At 32.8% G+C, this 26,459-nt stretch overlaps 4 protein-coding genes and 1 long non-coding RNA gene across 11 annotated transcripts; 3 read left to right on the top strand and 2 right to left on the bottom strand.

Moving 5' to 3' along the window:
* Positions 1–4,545: 4,545 nt before the first annotated feature.
* LOC127905771 (uncharacterized) lies at positions 4,546–6,311 on the bottom strand. The gene is made up of 2 exons (XR_008060108.1): positions 6,170–6,311; positions 4,546–6,078 (listed from the first exon to the last, which is right to left on the bottom strand). It is a non-coding gene; the product is annotated as an uncharacterized LOC127905771 (long non-coding RNA).
* On the top strand, positions 5,157–8,348 carry LOC7489290 (AAA-ATPase At4g25835). The gene is made up of 2 exons (XM_024608159.2): positions 5,157–7,214; positions 7,343–8,348. The coding sequence occupies exon 1, from the start codon at positions 5,157–5,159 to the stop codon at positions 6,732–6,734; it is 1,578 nt and encodes a 525-aa protein (XP_024463927.1). The 3' UTR covers positions 6,735–7,214; positions 7,343–8,348.
* LOC18101992 (uncharacterized) lies at positions 7,737–8,348 on the top strand. Its single transcript, XM_006378939.3, has one exon. It carries the CDS (start codon positions 7,831–7,833, stop codon positions 8,107–8,109), a length of 279 nt encoding a protein of 92 aa, XP_006379001.2. The 5' UTR covers positions 7,737–7,830; the 3' UTR covers positions 8,110–8,348.
* Positions 8,349–16,035: 7,687 nt separating this feature from the next.
* On the top strand, positions 16,036–17,286 carry LOC7489292 (uncharacterized). Its single transcript, XM_024608488.2, has 2 exons — positions 16,036–16,655; positions 16,947–17,286. Exons 1-2 carry the CDS (start codon positions 16,262–16,264, stop codon positions 16,979–16,981), a joined length of 429 nt encoding a protein of 142 aa, XP_024464256.2. The 5' UTR covers positions 16,036–16,261; the 3' UTR covers positions 16,982–17,286.
* A 2,560-nt stretch (positions 17,287–19,846) lies between these two features.
* On the bottom strand, positions 19,847–26,433 carry LOC7489293 (GTP 3',8-cyclase, mitochondrial). Of its 7 annotated transcripts, none has more exons than XR_002983838.2 (10): positions 26,272–26,433; positions 26,018–26,093; positions 24,381–25,001; positions 24,008–24,175; positions 23,731–23,922; positions 22,186–22,254; positions 21,612–21,701; positions 21,291–21,377; positions 21,062–21,196; positions 20,288–20,707 (listed from the first exon to the last, which is right to left on the bottom strand). XR_002983838.2 is itself a non-coding variant. In XM_024609113.2 (8 exons), the coding sequence occupies exons 2-7, from the start codon at positions 26,084–26,086 to the stop codon at positions 21,618–21,620; spliced, it is 1,203 nt and encodes a 400-aa protein (XP_024464881.1). In that variant the 5' UTR covers positions 26,087–26,093; positions 26,272–26,433; the 3' UTR covers positions 19,847–20,153; positions 21,612–21,617. The 7 variants fall into 7 exon arrangements, 3 of the variants coding, with proteins under 3 accessions (XP_024464881.1, XP_024464878.1, XP_024464882.1); XR_002983840.2 differs by having other exon boundaries at positions 21,291–21,369; XR_002983837.2 differs by lacking the exon at positions 21,062–21,196.
* Between the last annotated feature and the right edge of the window lie 26 nt (positions 26,434–26,459).

The raw sequence follows: 26,459 nt of genomic DNA, 5'->3' as shown, positions 1-26,459 counted from the left end.
AAACAAGTGTGATTTTCAATTATGGTCTACTTTTCCTTGGAGAAGAAATTTAAAAAAAACGTGTTTCTGGCTTATGGTGAAGTAGTCACTTGAGAAGTTGTAATCAATTTCTCCACTTGCAATCACTTTTTGTTTGTTAAGATGGAAAGAGGATCGTTGAATTAGCAGGAAAGGAAGAGATATGAATTTCAAAGATGAATAGTTTCTATAATGACGAGCCGGTGATTTAGTCAAAACCTGAAACTTGGATTTTAAACCAAACCGGTTATCAAGCCGGATTTAAAAACTATGCGTGTCAGTAGAAAGAAAAAGACTTGGTTAAAAACAGATAATTTTTTATATAGTCTTGGTGGAATATTTATCTTATCCTTTCTTCATGTATTGCTGTCCATATGTGAGATTGAAGTCTTAGATGGCTCCACGTGTACTATTTGTTTTTCCAAATATTTTATTTTTATTTTTTAAATCATCGGTACCTCTGTTTTATATAAATTACAACAAATTTTTTAAATGAAACAACAAATTTATGATTGCTTCGTATCACTTATATTTTTTGTTTTAGTTTATTGAGCTTTACTCCAACAATTTCTATAATTAAAGGTCCAAATAATTTGTTTTTCTCAAAAACTAATTCATATCATATACTTAGCATAAGATGGGTTGTCATAAAAAATAGTATTAAATGTACCAAAGATAATCCTTCAAAAAAGATACACAACACTAAAATAGAGTTGATGTAATAAAAATATTTTAATGAAATTTATCATTTTTAATTGATAATTTAAAAAGATGAAGATTTTGATATATACATTTTTTGCATCATAAAAACAATTTAATTTTTCATATGAAAACAAATATTTAAAATATATTAATTACAGGAGCTTCGTACTTATTTCTATAATAATAACAATCATGATAATCATACTAGTAAAGGATTTTTCTTAAATTAAAAGCAATGATTTTAATTGATTATGCAAGATTAATTATTAAAATATAAAAAAAATATGAAAACTTCTAAAGAAATAATTTTAGAGATTAAATTGAAAAGACATACTAAAATTGAGAAAAGTGAAAACTCAATAATGTATGGATGATAATGTATCATTTCTTAAATGGGAATAAAAATGCAAATAAGACAATTTATAAAGCTACGAGTAAAAAAAAATAGATATGATTTGTATCAATCAATATTGTTTTCACGTAACCTCAAAGAAAAAAAATTAAAAAAATAAAATGATAAAAAAAATCAATTCTTTAGAAACCAAAATGAAATATTTTAATGCATAAACTTAAAATCAATATTGCTATTAGATGATTAATGTCATTCTCAATGCTACTCTAGCTATATGTTAACTTCTAAAACCCTTGCAACCACTTTTAATGTTTATTATATATATAACTAGTTATTTAACCCGTGCTACGCCGTTGGTAAAATACTTTTTTTTTTATAAAATTTATACATGTAGAATTTTCCAACACGTATTTCAATATAAAAAATTATAAGTGTAAATCATAAAATTTATGCTTATATATAATCAAATAAATTAAGAACCATATGTGTAAAAAAAATAAAAAAAGTCATTAGTAATAAATGAAGATAAAAATAGAAAATTGATAAACATATATAGACCAAGATATTTGGCATTGCAATACAGGTCTTTCACCTGTTTATGTTGAATGTTTATGTTGAATGACTTTGTTTATCAAAATCAGATTCTCATTCAATCAAATGATAATAGAAATAAATACATATGAAATTAGTTGAATAAAATAAAAGTGAAAAAAAATATGTAAGGTAACACATATTAGAAATATTATTCAAAAAAAATATTTTTTATTTATATAAAACGTGAAAAAAATTATAGATGAATTAGAATAATCTTTTTAAAAACTAAATACATACAAAATAACTAAAAAATAATTTTCATTTAAAAGAGAGTATATAAACAAAATAAAAGAGAGAGGATGTATTAAGTTAAATATAAATAAAAAAAATTGAAAAATATATTTAAAAAGATTAATTATAAAATTATAAAAAAAACCAATCGTTGTTAATTAGACAGAATAGTATTTTGTTAAGACACACTTGCTTGAGCTCTTATTTTTTTTATTGCAGCTATGGTGAATAACGCGTTATCTATCCTAATTATTTTTTGAACAACATGCTGTTAAAGAAAAAAAAAGTAAATGATAATAAGGGGTAAACTAATTTGTTCTCAAAAATTCTTTTGGTATTAACTGTGTACATCTCCAATATGAAAGTGATTTTTTTCCCATCTTGTAACTGGATCATACATTTATTTAAAAAATCATTGAATAATAAAACTAATATTGATAAATAAAGAAAAAGAGCGAGAAAAAACTAAAAGCTGACATGATGATTATCTAAGATTTAGTATGCTCTTTTTTATAATTTTGACCATATTAACATAAAATTTCTACAACTTTCCAAATTCCCTTTCATGTGAATTTTATTTCTAGGATTTTTAAAGAATTTCTATTCATCATCTTTAAAGCTAATTTTCGTATATAAAGTGGCAACATCAATTTTTACAATATGATCCTAAATCCCTTCTACTGTTCTTGCGCAGCCAGTACATCTCTCTTGCTAGCTTTAATCACATAAAAACAATAATTAAAAGAAAAATGGTGCGGGCTCACCCATGTTAATCCACCAAGCCCATGAATCAGACCATAAGATTGAGATAATTTTATAAAAAATAAAAAAAATTATAAAGTCTATTTTTTAAAAAATCAACATTGAATAATGAGATCAAAAAACAAAATAAGTAAAAAAATAATGTGAACCTATGACCAGGATTGTTTGAATGGAAGCTTCAAATCTAAAAAAACTACGAAGCTTAAATTTCAATAAATCAAATGCCAAAGGTTGGATTGAAAAAACATTTTATCACAAAAAAAAAGATTCAAAAGAAAAAACAACAATTAAAAAATAGTTTTGGATTGAAAGGCTAAATTGAAAAGAAAAATCAATTTCACAAAAGAATTAAAAAAGAAACCACCAAGAGAATGAGGACCAAATATAAAAAAAATTAAAAATTAAAAATTTTAATTAAAAGATGAAATTAAAAAAAATTAAAAGTAAAAAAAAAAGCAAGACAAAAATGAAGAAAAAAAATCATGATCAAATTTGAAAAACCAAAACATGAAAAATCCATATTGAAGGATGCAATTGAAAAATAAAAAAAAAACATACAAAAAGGCGAAGGACACAAATTAAAATTTCAAAAGAATGAGGAATATTACTCAAATATTCTCAACCAAGGAGATTTCCATGAATTTTTCAATGCTACGCATGAATTTTAAGGGAAGAGAGAGAAATGAGAAGAAAAGAAAAGAAAAAATAGCTCTAATGACAATCTGTCCATCACATCTTAACAAGCGCTGCATGTGGAGGAAGAAGACATTGCGAGCAATCAACTACATGGTGGAAGAAAATATTTGACCACCAGATACAATTCACACGCTTCTAAAACTCCACAGAACCTTCCACGCGACTTCGCATGTGAGGCATGCGCTTGGTAGGTTTGATTTTTTAATAATTTTAAAATTATTGTAAAGACTAATTTATTCCCTTACCCATTCAATTATAGTGAAAAAACCCAAATGAAAATACAAAAAGTAGCCCCCAAAAAACTAAATTAATTCTGAAAGCAAGGGTAATTTAGTAACTTTAATGTGCAATAAAATGTGAAATTTCAAAAAAGTCCCTAGAAACCAACCATCATATTTTTTTTCTTTTTAAGGGTAGTGTAAGTATTTTAATATTTAGAAAAACAAAAAAGACCATTTTACCCTTGAAGTTAGTTTTCTTGGCTGATTTGATGAAGGGCAAAAACATTAATTTACTATTATAATCCGCAAGAGACTCTCTCTAGTGCTGCATTGAATATCCCACTCCTTATATATTTTTGGTAAATTAAGGAATTTAAAATAGAATAAAAAATAAAAATAATAAATTCAAAAAATCCTAGGAAAATAAAAAAATTAGCCTAAACAACAACTTCTAGGCTTAATTACAGGAGATCCAACAATCGAAAAAGCAATAAAGTGGCTTTCTATAAGAAAATTACAGAATTACTTAGAAAAATTTAAACTCAATCTAACAGTCGAATCTTCCGTTATTTTAGTTTTAAAGTGCTAATCTAATTTGTTGCAATTAGACCTCCTACTAGGTCTAAATCTGTCCCACTAGTATTTAAAAATATTTACAACACTATTCACATAATCAATATTTGCGAGACTATTCACATAATCAACTTGGATTAAATCCTCATTTAATAGTGTTAAATCCTCAGCCAAATATTCAGAACTTTTAATTTCTACAGATCTATCTGCATCATATGACTAACTGTGGTAAATCGTAGCTCTACTTCTCTCTATATTATAGTGTCGTTTAGTTATTCAAAGCATTTAACATATTTCTCAATATTTCATACATGCATGCATAGAGAAAATAAAGATTCAAATTAAGAAAAGAAGTACCAGATTGATTGATGGAATGCGAGAGCTATAATAGTGTAATTGATGTGAAAAATAATGAATAGGATTATATACAGCACCACTTACATATGGATCATCATTTGCATATATTCTTTGATCAATGATGAGTGTAATTGTTCCAACGAACATTCTCTGACCTATGCGAATCCCATATAGATTAAGAGAAGGAAAAAACAAAAGATGATTGGTAAAAAAGGAGACAAAAGCAAAAGCAATCTATCTTCTCGTGTTCTTGGCATGGACGCCCTGTGGTTTATGTGCTTCTTCTCTTCTCTTCTCTCTTTTCTTTCAACTCTAACCAGCGCGTCTATCAATGCTATGACAGCTTACATGGCAAAAGAAAAGCAAAAGAGGAGTAGGTGGCTTCACCTTTAGCTTTATCTTTGCTGCTGCTTTTTCCAAACCTCAACACTTCTTTTTAGCGTTTGCCACAAGGTTGCATTTGCATATATCTCACCTGCACTGTGTTAGTGTCCAAAACCATAAACATACAGAATCCAACATAATCAATCAACATTCCCCACCTTCTCTTCCCATTTGTCATCTTCTATACTTGATATATCGAACATTACAAATAGCTAGGCAGAGACAAAATCATAATTCACCAACCCAAGAACACACAACAGACTGATATGGATATATTGTCACAACTTTGGTCACTCTTAGGTCTTCTCACAGTCCTTCAAAACATCTTACCTGCACAACTCCTCTCCCTTCTTCACTCCCTCATCGAGTCCCTCCAAGACCTCATTTCCCAATATTCATACTTTGACATCCCGGAATTTAATGGCTACTGTGGTGTTGACATCAATGATCTCTATCGCCATGTCAACCTCTACCTCAACTCTGTCAACTCCTCTGCCACTGCCTCCACTTGCCGACGCTTCTCCCTCTCCCGGTCCAGGTCATCCAATTGCATTTCCTTCACTATAGCTCCCAATCACACCATCCACGACTCCTTCAATGGCCACTCTCTTTGTTGGACACACCAAGTTGACACTGTACAGGACTCATTAGAAGAGAAACGTAGCTTTACTCTCAAACTTCCAAAGAGACACCGGCATATGCTGCTGTCGCCTTATCTCCAGCATGTGACATCGCGTGCTGAAGAGTTCGAGCGAGTATCAAGAGAGAGGAGGCTGTTTACTAACAATGGCAATGCTTCATACGAGTCAGGCTGGGTCTCAGTTCCTTTCCGTCATCCATCCACCTTCGAAACGCTGGCTCTGGAGCCTCAATTGAAGAGGCAGATAATGGAGGACTTGAAGGCATTTTCTAGTGGCAGAGAGTACTATCATAGAGTTGGGAGGGCATGGAAGAGGGGTTACTTGCTCTATGGTCCTCCAGGGTCAGGCAAATCAAGTCTAATAGCTGCAATGGCTAATTATTTGTGCTACGATGTGTATGATCTTGAACTCACCAAAGTCACAGACAACTCAGATCTCAGAGCTCTGCTAATCCAAACTAGCAATAGATCAATAATTGTGATTGAGGACATAGATTGTTCCCTTGATCTGACTGCTGATAGAATGCTAAAGGCCACTACTGCTACAGCTACAAGAAGGAAAAGATCATCATCATCAGGTTATAATAAGGACCCGGGTTCAGGCAATTATCAGTTATTAGAGGAGAGTGGGCGTGTTACCTTATCAGGTCTCCTCAACTTCACAGATGGATTATGGTCATGTTGCGGGGAGGAGAGGATAATAGTGTTCACAACCAATCACAGAGACAAAGTGGATCCTGCATTGGTTAGATGCGGGCGGATGGATGTGCATGTAAGCTTAGGCCCTTGTGGTATGCACGCGTTCAAGGCATTGGCCATGAACTATCTTGGGATAGAGGAGCATTCTTTGTTTGATGTGGTAGAGAGCTGTATACGGTCAGGTGGCGCACTCACTCCTGCTCAGATAGGGGAGATATTGCTGCGGAATAGAGGGAGCAATGCTGATTTAGCAATGACAGAAGTGGTGTCTGCAATGCAAACCAGAATTTTGAGTTCTGGTGGCACTGAACATCTAAATACTAGTATAGAGTATGAAGATACGGTGACCTTGACAAGGTCACCACAGAGTGTGTTAACGGTAGGGTCGTCACCGGAGAATTGGGACTCATCTCCAGGCAAGATTAGCGGGAAGAAGAGGAAGGCCAAGTTTCTTGTTAGATTAAGATCTTTGACGAAGTCCGGCTCTGGTAGAAGGGGTGTGTGAGAGTTTCGATGTGCTCTTGTCTTGTGAAAGTTTGGAAAATTAATTGAAACACCAGCTTTCCTTAATGGAACCTACCAAGCTCCATAAAATGTTTTTCAGTAATTGTTTTTTCCGTTAAAAGTTCTAATAATCATTTGAACCTTTTCAGTAAAGGATCATGATCATCAAGATTCAGGAACACGGATTGATATACAATTACTATCAAGTTAATTTGTATTTGAGCAGCATTAAGATGGCGCTTGTGTGGGAATTCCATTAGTTTATGTTGCAGCTTATGGCCAAGTACTGTTGAAAATAATGAGTCACGTCCAGCAAATGGACAACAGAAAGTGATGTGGAGCCACATAATGCCCTGGAAAGCAAACACCTTCCCCTTTGGAACTCATCGTTTTTCTTTGTTGAGATTGAATAATAGCAGAAAGCTCTCTCGTGCGGTACAAGTAATCTAATCATCATTCTTCATGGCCCTAGTAATAGCAGGTTTGAACAGTTCTTTAAGAAATTTAATTAAGCATTCAATTTTTTTGAAGGTTGACTTTTCCATTAAACTGTAATAATTATCCTTAATTAATAATCAAAGAATTAATAATCGCTGATTTTCTTAGCAGATGATGGTGGTCGGTGAAAGTTGAAGGGCTGTAATTGTAGACCATAAATATAGATCTAGAAATCAAGATTGACCAATTCCTTCAGTCAACTCTTTCTAGCAACTTCCATGTAATACCTTAGGACAACAAGTTTTGGTATATTTTGGCCAACAAGTTGCTATCAAGACAAGGGATAAAGAGGGACCTACTCTTAGGTGGCATGAATTTTCCTTCGCACAATTGTGCGAACATCAATTTGTCATCATCGTGCACGTATCTATCTATGCGTGGTAAGGATTAAAGATAACGAAGAACAGTAAAGCCCGCGTGCCAAATTATTGAATGCTTGAAAAGTAAGCCGCCTAGTCAAGGATGATGTTCTAAAAGGGATGTTATCTCTCACTATAAATATATGGCTTCATGAGCTCAGATTGGAGTAAAGGATTCAACAGCTTTTTTTTTGTCAAGATCAACAATTGGATCGTGTGTATACTTAGAGCAAAAGAAATATGATGATGGAAAGCAGCTTAGGGGACGTGTTATTGAAGGTGGCGATGTTTGTTATAGTCCAAGGATTGGTCTATCTCATCCTTTCAAAATCATCCAATATTTTCTCCAAGACAAATGATAAGAGATCATCTAGCTTCAAGACAGCTCGCTCTGTTAGCATTCGACGGATTCTTGCTGTTCTACAAGACTTACCTCCTGGTGGTGAGTTGTCTCCAGCTTCTTCAAAGAGCACGCAAGTGCAATCCCCTACCGTTGAGAAGTCTGAAGATCGAAGGTGATGTATAGCTAACTGATCATGGCTAGCTAGCTCCGCGCTCGCGCGCGCGCGCACAGTGGGTTTAGATCAAAATATATATGTTGTGACTACATATAGCTAGAAGTGATTTAATTAGTTGGACAAAATTGTGTTTTAAGATATAGTATGTATGAGCGGATTTGAGTGATTCTTTAATTTTTTGGTTCATTTTTCAGTATTGTATTGATGTTCATATCTGAAGTTGAAATTAGTTAATTTGATTATTTGGTAGAGTAAAAAATGAATAAAAGTGTTCGTTTAATAGCGTTACCAACCGTGCGGTTGACAACTCTAAATGAAGCCTAAATGGAATATATTAAAAGCGAGGGATTAGGGAAAGTTGATTGAATTAATACCTTTTACCTAGCTAGATAGATATTTTTCATTAACGCTACTCTATTGATGGAATATTTTATCGATATCTACTCTATTATTTTATCGACGTGAATTTTACAAACTAATTCATGGACAAAAAACATTTATCAATAAACCTTTCATTGGTAATTGGTAATTTTGGTAATTGGTAATTTTTTTTTGTCGGTATTTTTATTGGTAAAAAAACCCAATGGTTTTACAAACAGAAAATGCGCCAAACAAATTTTACTAGCCGAAATATATCAATGGAATAATTCCGTCGGTGATTGACAGTGGCATTTGGAGTAATTTTTTTCCAACCCTTTGTAAAATACCGACGGAATAATTTCATCGGTGATGTAATAATTGAAGAGATATATGTAGTAAATTTTTTCCAACTCTTTGGAATATACCGACGGATTGTGTTCGCTGGTAACTCCATTCGTAATAATTAAAAAATATATATTTTTAAAAAATCTATTGAACAAAAAAATTAAAAAATTAAAAAATTTAAATTGTATAAAATTCAAGTATGTAAAAATAAATTATCTTAATATTAAAGCCAAATATTCATTATAAATTTATATGTTCAAATAAAATTAAATTAGAACAAAGATGGTGCTGGAGGAGGAGGTTGGTCGTTCCTGGGACTATAGGGCCAAAAAAGGGGCACACACGTACCACTCATTTGTGATCTCATATCCATGATCACTTGGCGGAGTTCTTCATAATCCGCAGAGATTATTTCATATTTTTCAGTGAGATGCTGTATGTTCTTGCAAGACCACAAACTCCTGAGACTGAATGCTCAATATCGATTGCGAGCTCCCAATAGTTAAGACACTACGGGCCATCTACAACTTCTTGGCCGTAGTGTTGGAGAGCTCGTACATCCGATTTTTATCGGGTCCACCAGACGATCCTGCTTGATCATGCCTCCATTCACAAATCTGGATCAAAATCCAGATGGGTCGAAGGATCGTCCTCGTATCTCTCCCTCAACCGACTGTTATATGTCCCTTGAAAATAAAAAAAAATGAGATTATGAAATTCAATTCAAGAAAATAATAACTTACAAAAGAAAATGGTTGAATGAACATACCCTAAAGTATTGAGCGCGGTTGTCGATGAACTGTTGCACCTCTTTTTGGCGGTCTTCACTCCGCATGTGCGTCTCCACAAAAAGCTCTATTGGGCTTGGATCATGTCTAAGAGCCATAGCCTGTAATAAAAAAATATTGCAAGTTAAATGTATTAAAATTAATTTTATCATCCGTTTCGCATGTGAAACGAACAGAACAGAGCCGTCGATGTGCGTGGTAACCGAATCGTGAATTTATCGACTTCGGTTCCCCATACTGGAATGTGAGTGTCGTGTGAAACGCTCAGACATCACGTGCAGAATCTATTCTGCCTATATATTCTCTGGGATGTATGGCGGCCTGAAATCCTTCAAACTACCACGTCATTCTAACTTGGTAGAGCATTTTCTCTGGCATATTTTTTAGATTTTGTTTACACCTCATACCAAAAATCACGCAACCTACATGATACAAGCATATTCTATATGAGTTTATGACAAATGAAATTTTAATATTTAAAATTTAAAAAAATTATCGTATTGTTTTCCATGTTAGCTAGTTGCAACGTGATTCTCTCAAACCCTCCTCTTGTTCTATCCCACTCAAATTTAGCCTTGCATTAAAAATTTATAAAAAATAAATCAATAATTTCAATAAAGTAAAGAAATTAACATAAAAAATAGTTAAAATTTTAAGTTCACGCTAACCTTAAATCTTGAAAACCATGCATCGACATGAGATTTCAAATCAGGATGCTTAGCAACCTGGCTCTATTGAAACAATAAAATTTTCATTGATGATTTAAACGCTGATGTTATTACTCGGGCAGCGTCAATGTTTATGAACCTAAAAATCGATAAATTTAATGAAATATTATTTGTTCATAAATTGTGAAATACAAACCAACTCAAAGCAAAACAAACTTACATTGAAAGGTCATCCTTCTAATGCACCTCGTACTTGCGAGTAAATGGATCCCACTGTGAAAGTCCACAACCTTTACGTTGTGGAACCACACTCGAAGAAGCAACTTCTTAAGTCAATGCAGGTGCCTCTTCTTGGTCGGCACCTAATGACACGTTGTTGTCATCATCGTTGCTAGAAGAACTAGCTGCGATCATGTGCTCATGACATGCAATTGGTTTTTCCTTATGCATCTACACAAATTTGATGAATATTTGCATAATCAATTTCGATTTAAAAAAAAAATCGGCAGCACCTCCCCTATACTAGAAACTACTTAGAATTTTCAATCCTGTAAATATACAACATATGACAAACCAGTTGATTTTATTTTATTTCTACCAATAATTTTATATTTTTCAATTTCATCTTATTTTCAACGTGATAATGTTTTTAATCCTAAATTAACAAGAATTTTTTGTAATTAAATTTAATCCTATATATTCAATTGATATTTATACTACAAATTTGACAATAACAATTAAAATTCAATAAAAAAATAAAATATTATTGCAATGTAGACAATAAAATAGATAAAAAAATAATACAAAAACAAATATAGGCTTTAGGAATGAAAAATTCTTACCTTAATGGTGTGCTTACTTTCAGAGTTTATCTACAAAAAAAAAAAACAAAAATACAATGTTAATAAATTGAAGAAAAGAAGAACAATAAGAAGAAAATACGTCAAAAGATTCACCACGTATATCTGTTAATTGTGTTAAGAGAAAAAAACCTTAAATTCTACTACTTGGGACTACAATTGAGGACATGATTGGAAGAGGAGAGGATTTGAGAGAGTGAGAGTGATTGTGAGAATGAGAGAAAAACATGAAGTTCTGGTGTCCTCATTAGGTTTTATACTATGTTTTACCGAGGGAATTATTGATGAAATATTAAATATTATTATTTTAAATTATTCCGTTAGAGATTCCCCCTGTAACTTCACCTTGAATTTTTTATTTCGCACTAAAATTTTCAAAAAACTCTCTAGATTTTTCGAGGTTCGTTCGTGATTCCATTGGAAAAATTATAAATAGTACACAGTCAGAGATGTATTAATTACAAGCACTTTGGAATTCACAGTCCATCGATAATTTTCTCGGGAACCTGCCACTCACTCAGTGGACTTTAATTGCCATCACCTACATGAAAAGGAGAACAATTCCCTTCGCATCTTGAATACAATGTCAGGGGGAGGGGAACAGTTCCCTTCGCCTCTTAAATACACCGACAAAAACAAACCATTGGTGTTTTGCACAGTGAACAGTGCTAGGGGGAGGAGAACAGTTCTCTTTACCTTAGAAATACACCTACGAACACGAACCGTCGGTATTTTCATTGGTGTTTTGCACAGTGAATGACTATTTGTATTCCCTATCTATCCATCATACAAATACTTAGATTGAAAGTTGCACGCACAATACAATAACACAAGATAACAATTATAAAGTAAATAATAAATACTTCTTTGTTGAGAATTTTGTCAATACCTATTACATTATAGTTTATGGCATTACACTTTCTTGTTTTGATAGTTAGTTAGAATTATCTTATTCTTCTTCTTCTTCTTCTTCTTTAATTGACTCTTCGTCAGCTCCATCACAATCTTTTATGTTGATAATATTGCTACCATCATCTTCATCGACTTGTGCTTGTCCTTTGGAGCTTAGAACAACATTCAACTCTTCACCTTCAACATCAATAAAAATATTATCGAAGACGTGAAAATTTAAATTTTCTTCTAAGTCAATCGATGGAACAACTCGATATGGTTCAATTAACTCTCTAACTTGAAAGACATCATCTCTCATATTTGAGTCATCGTTCTCATCCTGAACCTCAACACAACCCCTATGTTTGGTTTTCAATATTGATAACCAATCAACTTTTCAACGATCCTTTCTAAAGAAAAGGGTGTATGTGTAATAAACTTGTTGGCATTGCTGGCAAAAATAAAGACATTGTTGATGTTGTGGAGTCTAGCTTTTGAGTTAATTTTGACCAAACCATGATGGAGATATACTCTGATTCCTCTGTCAGTTGTGTCATACAAATAACATTTGAATAAAAAGACTCTATTATGCTCGCTATGATATTGCAATTAAATTACCTCTTCTAATTTCCTATAATAGTCAACTTCAAAATCATTGTTATATGTCTTTGTAACCTACCCATATTCTTGAGTATGAAACACATATCCATTGACAAAATACTCGTTATAGCACTTCACTTTTCTTTCAGGACCCAGACTTATTAAAGATAATGTAGCACTAACATTCATTCCTAGTTGATAAACCTTGTACATCAAGTACAATAATGAATAGTAAACGAGAATTCTGTAATGAAATTAAATATCCCGATAGATAATGAGTTTGTGATAGTACTTACATGTATTCTGAACCACGTGGCAAATTATTCATCTTGTAATCGAAAGATTTGGGATTCGGTCAGCTGTGAGTTATTAGACATTAAATATTGACAATGTTGCCTATGATCAAGGTATTTAACAATGTATGAGTTTATGATATTACAAGAGATAAACAGTCCATTTATAATAAATTTTAAGTAGTATATATACTTACTGAATAAAAGGTCTAGTTCCTCGCAGTTAAATAACATATAATTATGTGTTTGTCTAAATTTTATTTCAGACAAATATCTTCTACTGACAGTATTTTTTGGTGCGGGTCGTTTAGAATTGGAGAATATTGACAAGTTCTCACTCGAAGGCATTTTACCACCATCATCATGCCTTGAAACACGGTTGATTCGTGTTCTCAAATGAGACTCGAAATAGTATAAGATAAATATTGAAATCTCCTCAACAATATATATAGGTCTTACATATCGAAACCTCAATATGCACCCTGTTTTTAACCCTTTTTTTTAAGGTTGAACAAGTTCTGCATGAAATTAAATAAATATTTTCAAATAAACAAAAACATACACAATTAAGAACAAACACTCTGATTCTAAGAATTTAAAGCCTATTCTCTCATTTATTTCATTTCCTTAGTAAAAATCATTTACTTTACTATCAAAAGATCCTTAAATCCCACAAAGAACTATTTTATAGGTGTAAAATCCTACCACCAATCATCAACTATCTAAACTCTAGAGAAAAAATATTAACGTGAAAGTATGATCATCCTCTTTTCAAAAACTTAAAAACCATTATTTCTATGCATAATGAATTTTTGGACATCGTGATTAACAAAATTTGAGAAAATCTAGAAATTGATATTAATTTTCTAAGACTTTTTAGAAGTATATATAAAAACTCCAACTTGTAAAGTCAAACTCCTTTTTGAAAAATCTAAAGCCAATCTCTTGGGAGTTGTTGAACTAAAAAGACAAACTTATTTGTGATCTTTGTACTTGTGGGTTTTTGATAAATAAATAAAATAAAATTGTGTCGGTTTTTTGAACTTATCACTTCAAGCATAATTTAATTTAATTTAACTTCAAAACACCATAATAAGATATAGAACCATATAATTAATCAAATCGTGCACCATATTCTCCATTAGCAGTCACAATTCATAAGTTGCTTGCTTGAGGGTCAAATAATTTAGAAGTCCAGAACGTGTGTCTTAATTTTGCCAATCTTGCTAACTAGTTCTGGCCCTTGATTAATTTCTCAATAAGAACATGATCAAGGCATTAATTAAGACTACATAATTTGTATATTAATTAAAATATTGAAGCTTTACTGAAATGGCGATCAAATAAAACAGAAAAAGATTTAACAAATTGGGTCATACTTGATTTTTCTACGTTCATCCATTTTTTCATGGGCTAGAACCATTAGAAAATTAATGCTTGATTAAAATTAATCGCGTTCATTGGCTATTGAAGTGAAGGAAACTGTTCGAACAACAACATTTTCCATCAACATACATTGAATTACACCTCTTTCAAATAATTAAATAATTTTTCTTTAATTACTCAAATGATCACACTCATACAAAGGCAGCGAAAGTCTATTAATTTATCTGGACTACTTGACCTTAACGTGTGGTTTCTCGTAAACTTAAACTTGTAAATTAAGTCAAATTTCTTAAAATTTGGAAAACCAGTCTAACAAGATATCCAGTGGGTGGAGGAAATTCACTGCTGATATGTACTCCTCCCCCCTAGTATCATACAACCAAATAGAGGCCTTAATTAGGCCTCATATATTTACATATATTCATATCCATAATTATCATGCTTGATCACTTAAAATATGAATTTTAATTTAATAATTTAGTACAACATGAAAGGTAGCTGATAGGCTTTTTTACCTTCTATATATATATATATATATATATATCAATGAGCCTTTTTAATATAAAAATAAATCCGTGGATCAAGCCCTAAAAATACATACATAGAGGCACGTATAACCTATTTTTGTTGGAAGAAATCCGTGGATCAAGCCTCAAAATACCTAGAGGTACATACAATATATTGTTGTTGGAATAAATGTCATGTGTTTTCTTATTCCAAAAGGAACTATCGTGATGCCATAGCAACAAGTGCATATGCCTAAAGGAAATCCAATCCATAGCAGAAGGGATAGAAGAGACAGTGAGGAAAGGTAAGAAAAGAAACATGGGTTTTCTGTGACAAAATCTTTGTGTCAGCCATGATCTCTTCTCTGGAGGATCATGCAAGTTAAGCTATGAACATGCATGCGGGTTTAGCAATGAACGAGTCTTGTGGGTGTCTCTGTCTCTGATTTGATTTGATTTTCAGTACAGATCACAAACTCTCGCAAGTGTAATGTCTCTCTGCTGCCACCTTCACGTGCACATCCACCAGCACCCATCAAACGGTTACTTCATCCTCACCTCACTAGCTTGTACTCACTAGCTTGTAGTGCTCTTACCCTAATTTGACAAGTTTTTTCTTTTATATTTAGTGTTACTAATTGTAATTTATTATTTTTTTTTAAACTCCTTCCTTCCACATTTCGTGACTTAATTGTTTGTTTGATTGGTGATATAATGCAGATCTTTTTAAATTATATTGAAGTGAGTGAGCCTTAATTTGATTTTTTGAGTATTTTTTAATAATTTTAATATTTTCATACCAAACTATGAAACAAAAATGAATGTAATTAAGAAAGTGTAATAGAAAGTTTACCAAATAAATTTTACTAATTGTATATGAGTTCTTGTTGCTAGCATTTTAGAATTTAAGTAGAAGTTACTTATATAAGACTAAATAAACTCCACAACCTATAAATTTAATTAAAATTCATGATGAAATTGAGTTGACCATGTCCCTTTTCTTTTCATACCAAATAAAAAAAAAAAAAAACCCTCCAAAACTTCTTGGGCAGTTATAAGAGGGGAATTGAGATATGTATATTATACGGTTTATATACACATACTATATACGTATTTTTCAGCTAATTGGCTTCAGGCAGGAAAAGGCAAATTGAAGCTACTTGCCAGTTGGTTTGTTTCATTGACTCTTGTAATTCTATATAGCATGATCGATCGATCGATATCCTTGTATCCAAAGCCAGTTTCCAAAAGACAGCCTTAATGATCATTAATTAATTATCAAACACCCCTTTTTTAATCAAGTCAATTGCCCGACTTCCCTTCTATTTATGCCTACATTTATTCCTTGCCCCAAAACATAGACAGATTGATATCATCTCAACCTAGCTAAATACTTCAAGCTCTCTCCTTTCTTCTCCTACCCTTCTTTCTTGATATATAGCACTTGTATATAACCATGGAAGGTATAGTTAGGCCGCACTCATATGACCCTAAATCATCACCTCCTTCTAAGCTAGGCATTCACAGAGATTCACATGTAATATCAAAGTTGATCAAGCCCAAAGTTCGCGTAATTCACATATTTGCACCAGAGATTATAAAGACTGATGTTGCAGATTTTAGAGAGCTTGTTCAGAGACTCACTGGCCAACCTTGTGAAAGTAAAGGCATGATCAAGAAGAAAGCAGGTAGCAGCAGTACTGCAGACAAGGGAAAGAAGAACACGGCAGGTTCCTCAATATGTGAGTCAAACAAGAAATCCATGCGTCAGTTGCCAGAGTTGGGGTTGCCTAGTTTGATTAGAGCAGAGAAACTTAAGGTGGAGGTGGAAGCAAATAAAATGTGGGGAGGTGAGTGTTCTTCGAGTAACTGTAGTTTCCTTGATGGGTTTGAAGATTTGAATGGTTTTATACATGATTTGAGTGACAACTTTCCTTTGACAACAACTAATTCACAATCTTCTCATGAAATGGATGTTTATGAAGACATATATACACCTTTCTTGGCAAAAGGTGGATTAGTTTAATTTGAAGGGCATGGCAGGGTTTGGCTTTTGGTTCTTTATCAATTCTGTCAGTCGATGACTTTCTCTCACAAGACAAATTGAGATAAAGGGTAAGCTTTGTTTGATGGGTTTGCAGATTTGGATGTGCAGCTGATTGATTTTGTCATATGAGGCATGCATGAGATAGATGAGCTTCCTCAATCTTCTTTCGTGGACATGGTTAATTTATGGTTTCTTCATGGTTTTGTTTCCACTGATTTGCTTCGTGAGACAGGTCTCTTATCTCTCAATCTATGGAGGATTGACTTCTAGAACTGGGTTCGTTTTGGGTTTTTTTCCTTCTTCTTCTTCTTTTGGCTTTCCTTGGTTTTGTTGACTTTATGACCTGATCTCCTCCAAGTAAATATTTCAATGTACAAATATTTTGCCGACTTTTTAATGTCATGATTGTACTGAGCAACTGGTCTCGGAAATTACATGCTTTCCTTTTCATTTTTTCCGCAGCCTATTCACCAATTTCTTCTTTTTTGCCTTGAGTTCGGGAAACACATTTTGCAACCAGCACTTTTCACCCCCTCACAAAATATTATAATAGATAACATTATATATTTTTATAGATTTTATTTTGATCCTCGAGATTTTATTTTATATAATTTAATTTTAATTAAAGGTCAATTACTTGTAAATATTTAGTTAAGGATAAAATTAAAAAAAAAAAAAACCGAACTGACATAAATGCCGAACATTGTTGGCTTGCAGAAGATTGCATGAAAAATTCCTTGATCTTTAAAAATAATGCAATATATACCATTTAGTCCCTTTAATTTTTCACAAAATCAATTTCCATACATAAGCTTATTTATGTTATTTTTCAGTTCCTGATTAGAGAGAGGAGAGAGAGGGTTGCTGGATTCCAATGAGAAAAGACAAATTCACTATTAGCTCCATTTTTTGCCACCAAAATAGGTTTTCTTGGTGTCCACAGGCTCTCTAAGATGAGAGGGACTTCATGATAGTTTCTTGAAACCTCAAAGTTATATAAAAAACAGATCTAAGCTGAGAAAATCAAAACTAAACCGATTTAATTTTGGAATTTTGAACCTTTTTTTTGGTATTTAAAATTGATGGAATGGTTTAAAAGTGTTATAAAGGTGTTAGTAAGGTGTTTTTGAATTGAAATAGTTTGAACATTGGGTTTTGTAGACAAAAAACAAGCTGCCTCGATTTTCAACCACCATATTGGTGGCTGGAATCAAGGCTTGCAAGCGACACGTCATCTTCCTTGACGGGTAACGTGTCACCTGCTTTTGTTTATATCTTTTTTAAAAGTAATTTTAAAATTTATGCTTCAATTAATATCCCTCATTAATGATTTTGTTTTTTTACTTATTTAATCTTTTTTAATAGAGATTGTATTTTTTATGGTGTTGTCCATATTTAATTTTTGAAAAACTTATTATGATTCATCAATATTTTTGTAATCTTTTTGTATACAAGAACTTTATTTTTAAAATAAAAAAATGTTTATTTTCAGATAATATTTTTGATATATGCAGCCTTGCATAATATGTTTTTCTCTTTTATTTTTTTAATCAATTTAATATGTGTCTATTTTCAATATCATTTGATTGAATAAAAAAATAATTAAAATTAAATAAACACAACTGGATAAATATTCTATTTATTAACACATTCAATTTTTTCATTTTAATTTTAGTTATCGTTAATACCCTTTCTCCTATTTATTACCATACATACTTCTCAATTTATTTGATTATATGTATGCATAAGCTTTTTAATTTACACTTTAATTTAAGAGGTTATTTTAATTCAGTTATGATTTTATATATATATATATATATATATATATATATATGAACTTTATTTTTTAAAATTGACATATTTTATTTTCAAACAATATTTTTAATATATGTAGCTTTGCATCAATTTAAAGTATGTGTTTATTTTTATTATCGTTTGATTGAATAAAAAAAATATTTTAATAAATAAATTTAGCAAACACAACCGGGTAAATATCCCATCTTGTGAGATTAAATATTTTAATCTACACTTCTCTCTTGATTTTTCTAATTTTATTTTTAGTTATCGTTTATTTTATTTTTTTCATTTATTAATTCTCAATTTATTTAATTGCATGTATTATGCATAAACTTTTTGATTTTTTACTTAGAATTTTTTTAACTGCAAAAACATGTTGAAAAAGTCTATATAAAATTTTTTTTATTAAAAAAAATATCTAACCCACGGCGAAACAGCGTGAAGTATCTAACTATACATGTGTGTAATGTTGAGCATTTAATTAAGGTTGCCTTGATGAAAAGACGATAAAATCATGGTAGTAAAAACCGTATTGGATGGTTGAATTGTTAAACTCGAGACTCCAAGCTTGACTCAAATTGGGTTATTAGTTGAGATTTTAATTTGATAAAAGTCATTAAATTTCCAGTGATTTGAAACCTGTGAAATTGTGTCGACAATATTGTCAAGTGACAACACATTTTTCTTTGCCTCGTTTTCCCTCTAGAAAGTCTTCCTAGAGGCCTCATCACGAAAAATCAAACAAGAAAAAATAAATGATAAATTGATATAGATATGTTGAAGGTAGAATAAAATTAAAAAAAAAACATATAAAAACAAATTAGCAGAGAATTGTGTTTTATTGATTAAAAAGAGATTTTGTTCAGTGTTTTTAGGAGAAAAATAGGGCTTTACAAAGAATAATACATGTTTTTTTATGATTTTTAATAATTTTAATATGATAGTATTAAAATTAAATAAATAAATAAATATTATTTTAAAATATTATTAATTAAAAAAATACTCTTGAAAATTCTAATCCCCTCATTTCCTGGAAAGATCCAATTCTAGACAAAACACAAAGTCAACACCTACCTTTGTCAACTTTCTCGAAAGCAGCAGCCGGTTGGGTAGCTTCAACGTTTCTCTCATATAATACTTAACCGCCACAAATTGCAAGATTAGATGGATATACTTTTATAAGTAATGCTCGATGCATGCCTCAATATCTCTTGAACCTTTTATTTATTATGAAATCTTATGCCATACTCAATTTAAATTACATTTTTTTTTAATGTTATTAAATATCATGTGGAGAAGACAATCAAAGACCAGAAAGTCTGGTTCAGGTGGGGCGAGTTCCCATCCACCTTCCCCCTTGAAACTCATAATTCAAATGGCACAGAGGAAACGATGTGAAAAGAAGAAGAGTAGAAGGAAACTGGTTCAAGCCACGCTGAGAACAATGATCTCATGTCGTCCATTGACTTGAACTCTTGATGAGAAGAAGGAAGTTGGAAAATCCCTGCAATATTTGACCAACTCTAAGAACAAATTGCTTGGAACTGATTGAAAGCGAGAGTTTAGCTACCAATGCGCACACAGAAACTGGGCAAACAATCTCAATATGCAATTCCTGGAAAATGCGAATGGAAGCAGTAGAATCAATGGCTTATATCATGCTTGATTAAATAACAAAGTCTTTCTGTTTTTGTTACATTGTGGTCCCAATATGACATTGCATCTATATTGTTCTCTGTATACGTAAAATAATATCCATGGCTTGCTCACTGAATCAGGGCTTGCACTTCATTTAAAGTAAAGCTAATCATGATGAAAGGCACAAGACTGGTAAGAACTTGAAGACATATTTGTCACAACACTAGGGTATAACTTCCGAATATTCCTACTGAGGTCTAAATGATGAATTCTTATCACGCCTTGCCCATTGATTTCGGGTTGGGGCTTGTGATAGCACATGAGAAGTAATCAGCACTGTTTTTTTCAACTCAATGCAGTGAGATCAACTGAACGAGAGAATCAAAAGAGTTGTTTCCGCACTGCATCACCTCATCAAACCTGAAAGGAATTCCAAATGTTTTTTAAAATTGACAATCCATTTTAGCTTCAAATTGAGTGTTCAAGGTGGACTTTTAGAAGGGCAATCAATTGTCATACTTTTTACAGCATCTTCATAAGCTAAAGCAGTCCTAAAGTCATAAAGACAGGATAAATGGAAACATAAATGATACATGTTTAATCTCATTTAAGCACATATGTTTCACTGCCTTGAGTTACTAAACTAAGCAGAGAAAACCCTTCTACTACGAGTCTGAACGGAAAGAGAACTGGGTGACAGGTAATGTCTTGATGGATTGAGGGCATTTAAGTTGGGGCTTGTAAGATTCACATGCTGTATAAGTGTGAGAGTACCTTGTCAACTCTGAAGGTGGTAAAAACCCAAGGGAAGTTACAGAGTTGCAAAAGCTCAAGTGAGCTGGCTAAGATTTTCGTAAAAGTTTTCCAACTAGTTGAAAGAACACTGTCATGGTGAAATCCTATTCGAAGCTGCAAGAGCAGACTAGGTACTTAGTTTTTTCCAGAACTACCAAATCTTGTACTATATTAAGATTGTACTGCACTCTCATGCTCAGGATCTTACCTGTAAGTAGTTTTTGAGTTGTGAGTATTTGCATTTGTGAGAGCACCTATTCACCTCCCTCACAAGGTTATACCCAAACCTAATATTCTTTCAAGTAATTAAAACCCATAAGATATGTCAGTTTTTGAGGTGAATCGAGGCTTTAAGAAAAATTATATTTGGCAAAGCAAAGATTTTAAAACAAAACAAGTAAATTTGTGAACAATGGAGTTAGACAGAGCTGACTAAATAATGCACGAATTCCATCTCAATGAATGCTAAACAGGAACGAACAAAAGAAAATTCAACATTAGCACTCAGAAGAGGAGTCACTGGACATACCAAGCCTTAGCCTCCTATATGTATCATTGGTCTATTCGCTGTTTTTGCAATGTCAAACATTCCAGCATGTGAAGCTTTTTTCCTCTTGACCTGAAGCAAACAAGAAAAACTCAATGAGACAAACAGTGAAAGCTTGAGAACAAATCATGTTTATTTTTTACCTAAACATTTCTAGAATCTCTTAGTTTAAACATGAGTTAGGCTAAATTGGTAAAGTTTTAATCTCTAATGAAGAAAGACCAATTTTTTCATTAGAATTAAGGCATGCATTTATTTAAAGTATTAGATTTTCTATTTCCAGTGATATTCTTTAAAATTTGTACATAAAAGACATGTTGCTAAAATTCGATAAAAATTCATGTGCACAAGGTCCAAATACAATGCCCAAAATGGCATGACCCTGGGACCAGGGAAGCAACTGCAACCACAACTTAGAATAGTGCAAGGAATTTTCTTCCCAATGATGATCTACGCTATCTATTTATTTTATTATAACATCAATAAGAAACTGGAGTTTTGACAATTGTGCCTCTCTGACTGCTACAGAAAGCTGACAAGACTATAAATTGCATACCGCCGCCCCAATTATTTCCCTCAGCTCGTGTTCTTCAGCACCTTCGCGAAGGGGATCTCTTAGGCTAACCTGCAAAGACAAAGCAATATAAGGAATCATAACAAAATATTGTAATATGTACTCGACAGGACAAGGCTAAAGGATTTGGAACCAAAAAGTGCCATCAAACAATACATGGGACATTCCCAGGTACTTTCAGCCAATACTACAGACCCAGATAAAGTACAAAAAATAACTCGGAGAGAGAGAGTGAAGCACTGCAAGATATCAAATTCACTATCAAAATCTTAGTTTGATCATGTATAGAGCATGCATGTCAAATGTTGTTTGAAAGGATTCCATCTTGCCTTGGGTAATACTCAGGTCTTAGGTTTTGACTAGTTTTTGAACCCTCTAGAACTTTGCATGAGATTCAGAGCATATTTCCTTTCAAAGTTTGTATGAACCTCAAGGATGCAAGATTTCATAGATGGAGTTTACATCTTCCAGGTTTTTCCTTTTCCTTTTTTTTTTTTTTTTACTATTTAGTATTATAGCACAGTTCCATTCTCATACAAAATGCTCTCTAGCCAAACTGTTTTGCCTGCTTTTATATCATTCAATTGAGACTTCAAGATTAAAATAGTCAAATAATTTTAGGATGAACTGAATTCAATTTAATAGTAGCAACAACCTCAATAGAAGAAAGAGGATGCTGAACAAGCAAGTGGGATAGAAGAGCTAAATTTTTCTTTTTGATGGGTACCAGAATAAAAGAAAAGGAGAAGATCCTTAATACAAAGAACGTTCCAAGCACTCCAACTCAATTGGCACCACATTAGTCAAATTGAAGAAAATATTGTGTACTAGAGTACAGTAGCTAAATGTGCCTCTGTATGACACACAGACTGTATGGTCATTACAAGTAAACCAGATGCGAGTATAACCTCATCTAAAAGAGAATGCTGTGATGGATCTGAGGTAGCTGAAGGAGGAAAAAGAAATATAAAATTTTCAACTTTAGATAGCAGCGGTCAAGACTTAAATCTAAAGCAAGTTCATTTGGAATAATCTGCAACACCACAAAGAATTTGGAAGATTCTGGTTAAGACAAAACAAGATTAAAAATGACCTGTGAAATAGGCTCTGATGAAACATGGCATACTGTATTTTAGGGGAAACAGAGATGGTATCTGTAGAAAACCTCAAAAGCTAAATTATACTCTACCTAATTGGCTAAACTTGAAAATAAAAATCCCACATACTGAGCTAAATGTGGAAACTACGAGAAAAGGAAGCTTATATTCTTTCTATCTGGTACTGGCAAGTCAAACTAATAGATAGTCTGATCATAAATTTGCGTTATGCATTCCAAATTCAGTGAGCATGTGAATCAGTTTTTATGCCAAACAATGCATAAGGAAAATAAAGAAATCAAGCAGAACCATACTGAAAAGTTAACCAGCTTAGGCAAACGTGCTAAACGCCACACAGAGAGGAAGATGAAGTAATAGAAACTATATGATCAGGTTCTATAATCACTATAGCAGGGAATGAGATGGTCACCTCTGAAGGACCAAAGAGGCATACTTTAAAGTTTCCATCAGCTAAAAGTCGCAATCTATTGCAACCAGCACAGAAATGCTCAGTCATTGAGGTGATAAAAGAAACCATACCAAGATGCCCATCTATCCTGAAGTTCTTGGCCGTATCAGCAGGGTGATCCTGCAGCCTCTTTAGGCTAGGAAACTGTTTTCCCTGTTCAATTAAAAGAAGTTACCAAAAGAATCCATAAGGGGACGCTAAAAAATTTCCTCACAGACCTGTCAGAGTTCTACCTTACCACTCTATCCAGCATTTCCGAGTAAGGAACTAGTTTCTTGACATTCCAAACATTTCCATCAAAAGGCATGAACTCAATGAACCGAACATTAATTGGTTTGTTATGTGTCAACTCCACAAAATCACAAATCTCATCATCATTAAACCCGCGCATCACCACACAATTCACCTAATGGAAAATAACAAAGAGGGGAAAAGACAACAATTTTTAGTTTAGAGCCAGTGAAAGCCCTAAAATTAGTAAAAAAATAAATATGAAGCTAATAGTGAACCTATCATTGCACCAGCATATCACTGGTTAGTGGATCAAATATAGAAAGAGCATAATTGAGAGAGAAAGCAAGGATGAACATAATTGCAGAGAGCGCACATACTTTTACTGGATTGTACCCACAGTCAATAGCAGCATTAATTGAATCCATAACTCTTTCATGCCCTTTCCGCCTAGTCAAAAATTCAAATTTTGCCGGGACTAATGTGTCTAAGCTGATATTTAGAGAAGTAAGTCCACATTCTTTCAGCTTTGGAAGTTTTCTCGCAAGAGTGATTCCATTGGTTGTCATGGCCAAGGTCTTTAGTCCTTTCAAGTTAGACAGCTGTAAGCATATGTCTTCAATATCTTTTCTAATGGTTGGCTCGCCACCAGTCAAACGAATTTTATCTACTCCAGAGCTCACAAAGAGATTTGCCAAATGAACAATCTCATCCTGCGAGAGCAATTGAGGACTACGAGTGAGCTCCACACCCTCAGCTGGCATACAGTACTGACAACGTAGATTGCAACGTTCTGTCAAGGAGATCCTCAAGTAAGTGTGCATCCTCCCAAATGAATCAATTAACATGTCAGAAGCGAGATTAGTGCTCTGTGGATCTTCTGGCAACTTAGCACAGTAAGTTGCATATGCCTTTGGCATGGAGCCATTAAGATGGCCGCTAAAAAAACCTTGGCATTTGCTGTTTCTGGATGCATAATAGGATTCAGCCTCACAGCCAACCTACAAGCGAATTCTGAACATCATCACCATTTCAAACTTGCACATTAACTGGAGTAGCAATCAAAAAATTAAAAAGCATCAAGAATGCTCATTGTCTAATCTAAACACAACCAAGTGCAACACAAGCACATAATTGATCAATTTAAACTCTTGAAATGATAGAGATTAAGGCAGAAGAGGAAACCCAGTTATGTGAGACTAGAAAGAAAAAAACTTTGTATTGGACATTTATCAAATAATTCAACTTCGAAAAGGCTTGTGGAATAACCTAATGAGTACAAAAAGTGATCAGATAACAGTACCACTAAAGTATTATCTAGCTTGACATGAAAAAAGAACATCCTAAAGCCAAATCTCCAAAGGTTAACAATTTTCAAGAGGACACTAAGATGAAAAGGTTGCTACAAAAAAAAAAAAAACACTTTGTTACTATTGTTCCCCTTAATAGTTACAGGGCAATGAACTTTCCGTGTGTATTATGAATGTCAAAGTTAGGAGATTGGCATTAATGGCGTGTCTAAATCATGATGACAGACAATTGAAGATGTTTTGCTAGAACTTTCCGTGTGCATTATGAATGTCAAAATTAGGAGATTGGCATTAATGGCGTGTCTAAATCATGATGACAGACAATTGAAGATGTTTTGCTAGAACAAACAAACGGAATGATCAAAAAATTGAAAAACAAAATAATGAGCTTCACTAAGTGGCATGAAATAAAACAAAAACAATTTCAACTCATCTAACATGGTTCTCTACAGGCAGGCTGCAGCAAGGAGCTACTTTTGGTCATTGCTCCAAAGTATCAATTAGTCCCATCCCATGAGAAAATACAATCCTAGTGGGTACAATACTCAGGACTCAACACAGATAAACTGAAAATCATCCAAAAAAATGTAAATTAAACAAAAATACGTTGCTACTTGTATATGCAATTATGCAGAATCTTAATGAAAAAATTACGGTGAGAAAAAAGAAAAAGAAAAAGAAAAAGAGAGAGAGAATAGAATTGATACCATGGAGAAACTGAGATTCCTCAAACCCAAGTGCCAATTAATAAACTTTGAAGTATAGCGCCTCATCATAGCTTAGCTGATAATTCAAGAGACAAAGTTGAAGTTAAAATAAGATATGCCTACGTAAAGGGGCACTAAGAAATTAAACACTCTCGTTAAAGCATATAGAGAGAAGAAAAGAAAAAACAGCAATGATAGAGATGGGTTTTCTTGTGTTTTCTCGTTAAAACACATAGACAAAAATACATTGATACCTCGTAGAAATGGGTTTTCTGGTGTTTTACCGAAAGTGGAACGAGAGACAGAGAATGAGAAGATGGAGATGATGACGAGAAGATGGCTGAGACTGACCTTTCATTTAGTCCAAACTCTTATGTTTTTTTCTACGAACAGCATCAGTCAGCGAGATTATTTTTATCCTTTTTTTTTTTAATCATTGTTA

The sequence above is a fragment of the Populus trichocarpa genome, chromosome 9 (genome assembly GCF_000002775.5).
Source record: "Populus trichocarpa isolate Nisqually-1 chromosome 9, P.trichocarpa_v4.1, whole genome shotgun sequence".
In the NCBI taxonomy this organism is placed as follows: Eukaryota; Viridiplantae; Streptophyta; class Magnoliopsida; order Malpighiales; family Salicaceae; genus Populus; species Populus trichocarpa.
This window is presented reverse-complemented; position numbering and strand designations above follow the sequence as displayed.

Bases quoted from the DNA above. Each gene is read 5' to 3' on its own strand.
- LOC7489292 (XM_024608488.2), top strand. From the start codon at position 16,262: ATGGAAGGTATAGTTAGGCCGCACTCATATGACCCTAAATCATCACCT. The intron at 16,656-16,946 runs GTGAGTGTTCTT...ATGGGTTTGCAG, and splicing joins AGCAAATAAAATGTGGGGAG to ATTTGGATGTGCAGCTGATT.
- LOC7489290 (XM_024608159.2), top strand. From the start codon at position 5,157: ATGGATATATTGTCACAACTTTGGTCACTCTTAGGTCTTCTCACAGTC.
- LOC7489293 (XM_024609113.2), bottom strand. From the start codon at position 26,086: ATGATGAGGCGCTATACTTCAAAGTTTATTAATTGGCACTTGGGTTTG. The intron at 23,923-24,007 runs GTAAGGTAGAAC...TTAATTGAACAG, and splicing joins CGGAAATGCTGGATAGAGTG to GGAAAACAGTTTCCTAGCCT. The intron at 21,702-22,185 runs GTATGCAATTTA...TGTTTGCTTCAG, and splicing joins GGGAAATAATTGGGGCGGCG to GTCAAGAGGAAAAAAGCTTC.
- LOC18101992 (XM_006378939.3), top strand. From the start codon at position 7,831: ATGATGATGGAAAGCAGCTTAGGGGACGTGTTATTGAAGGTGGCGATG.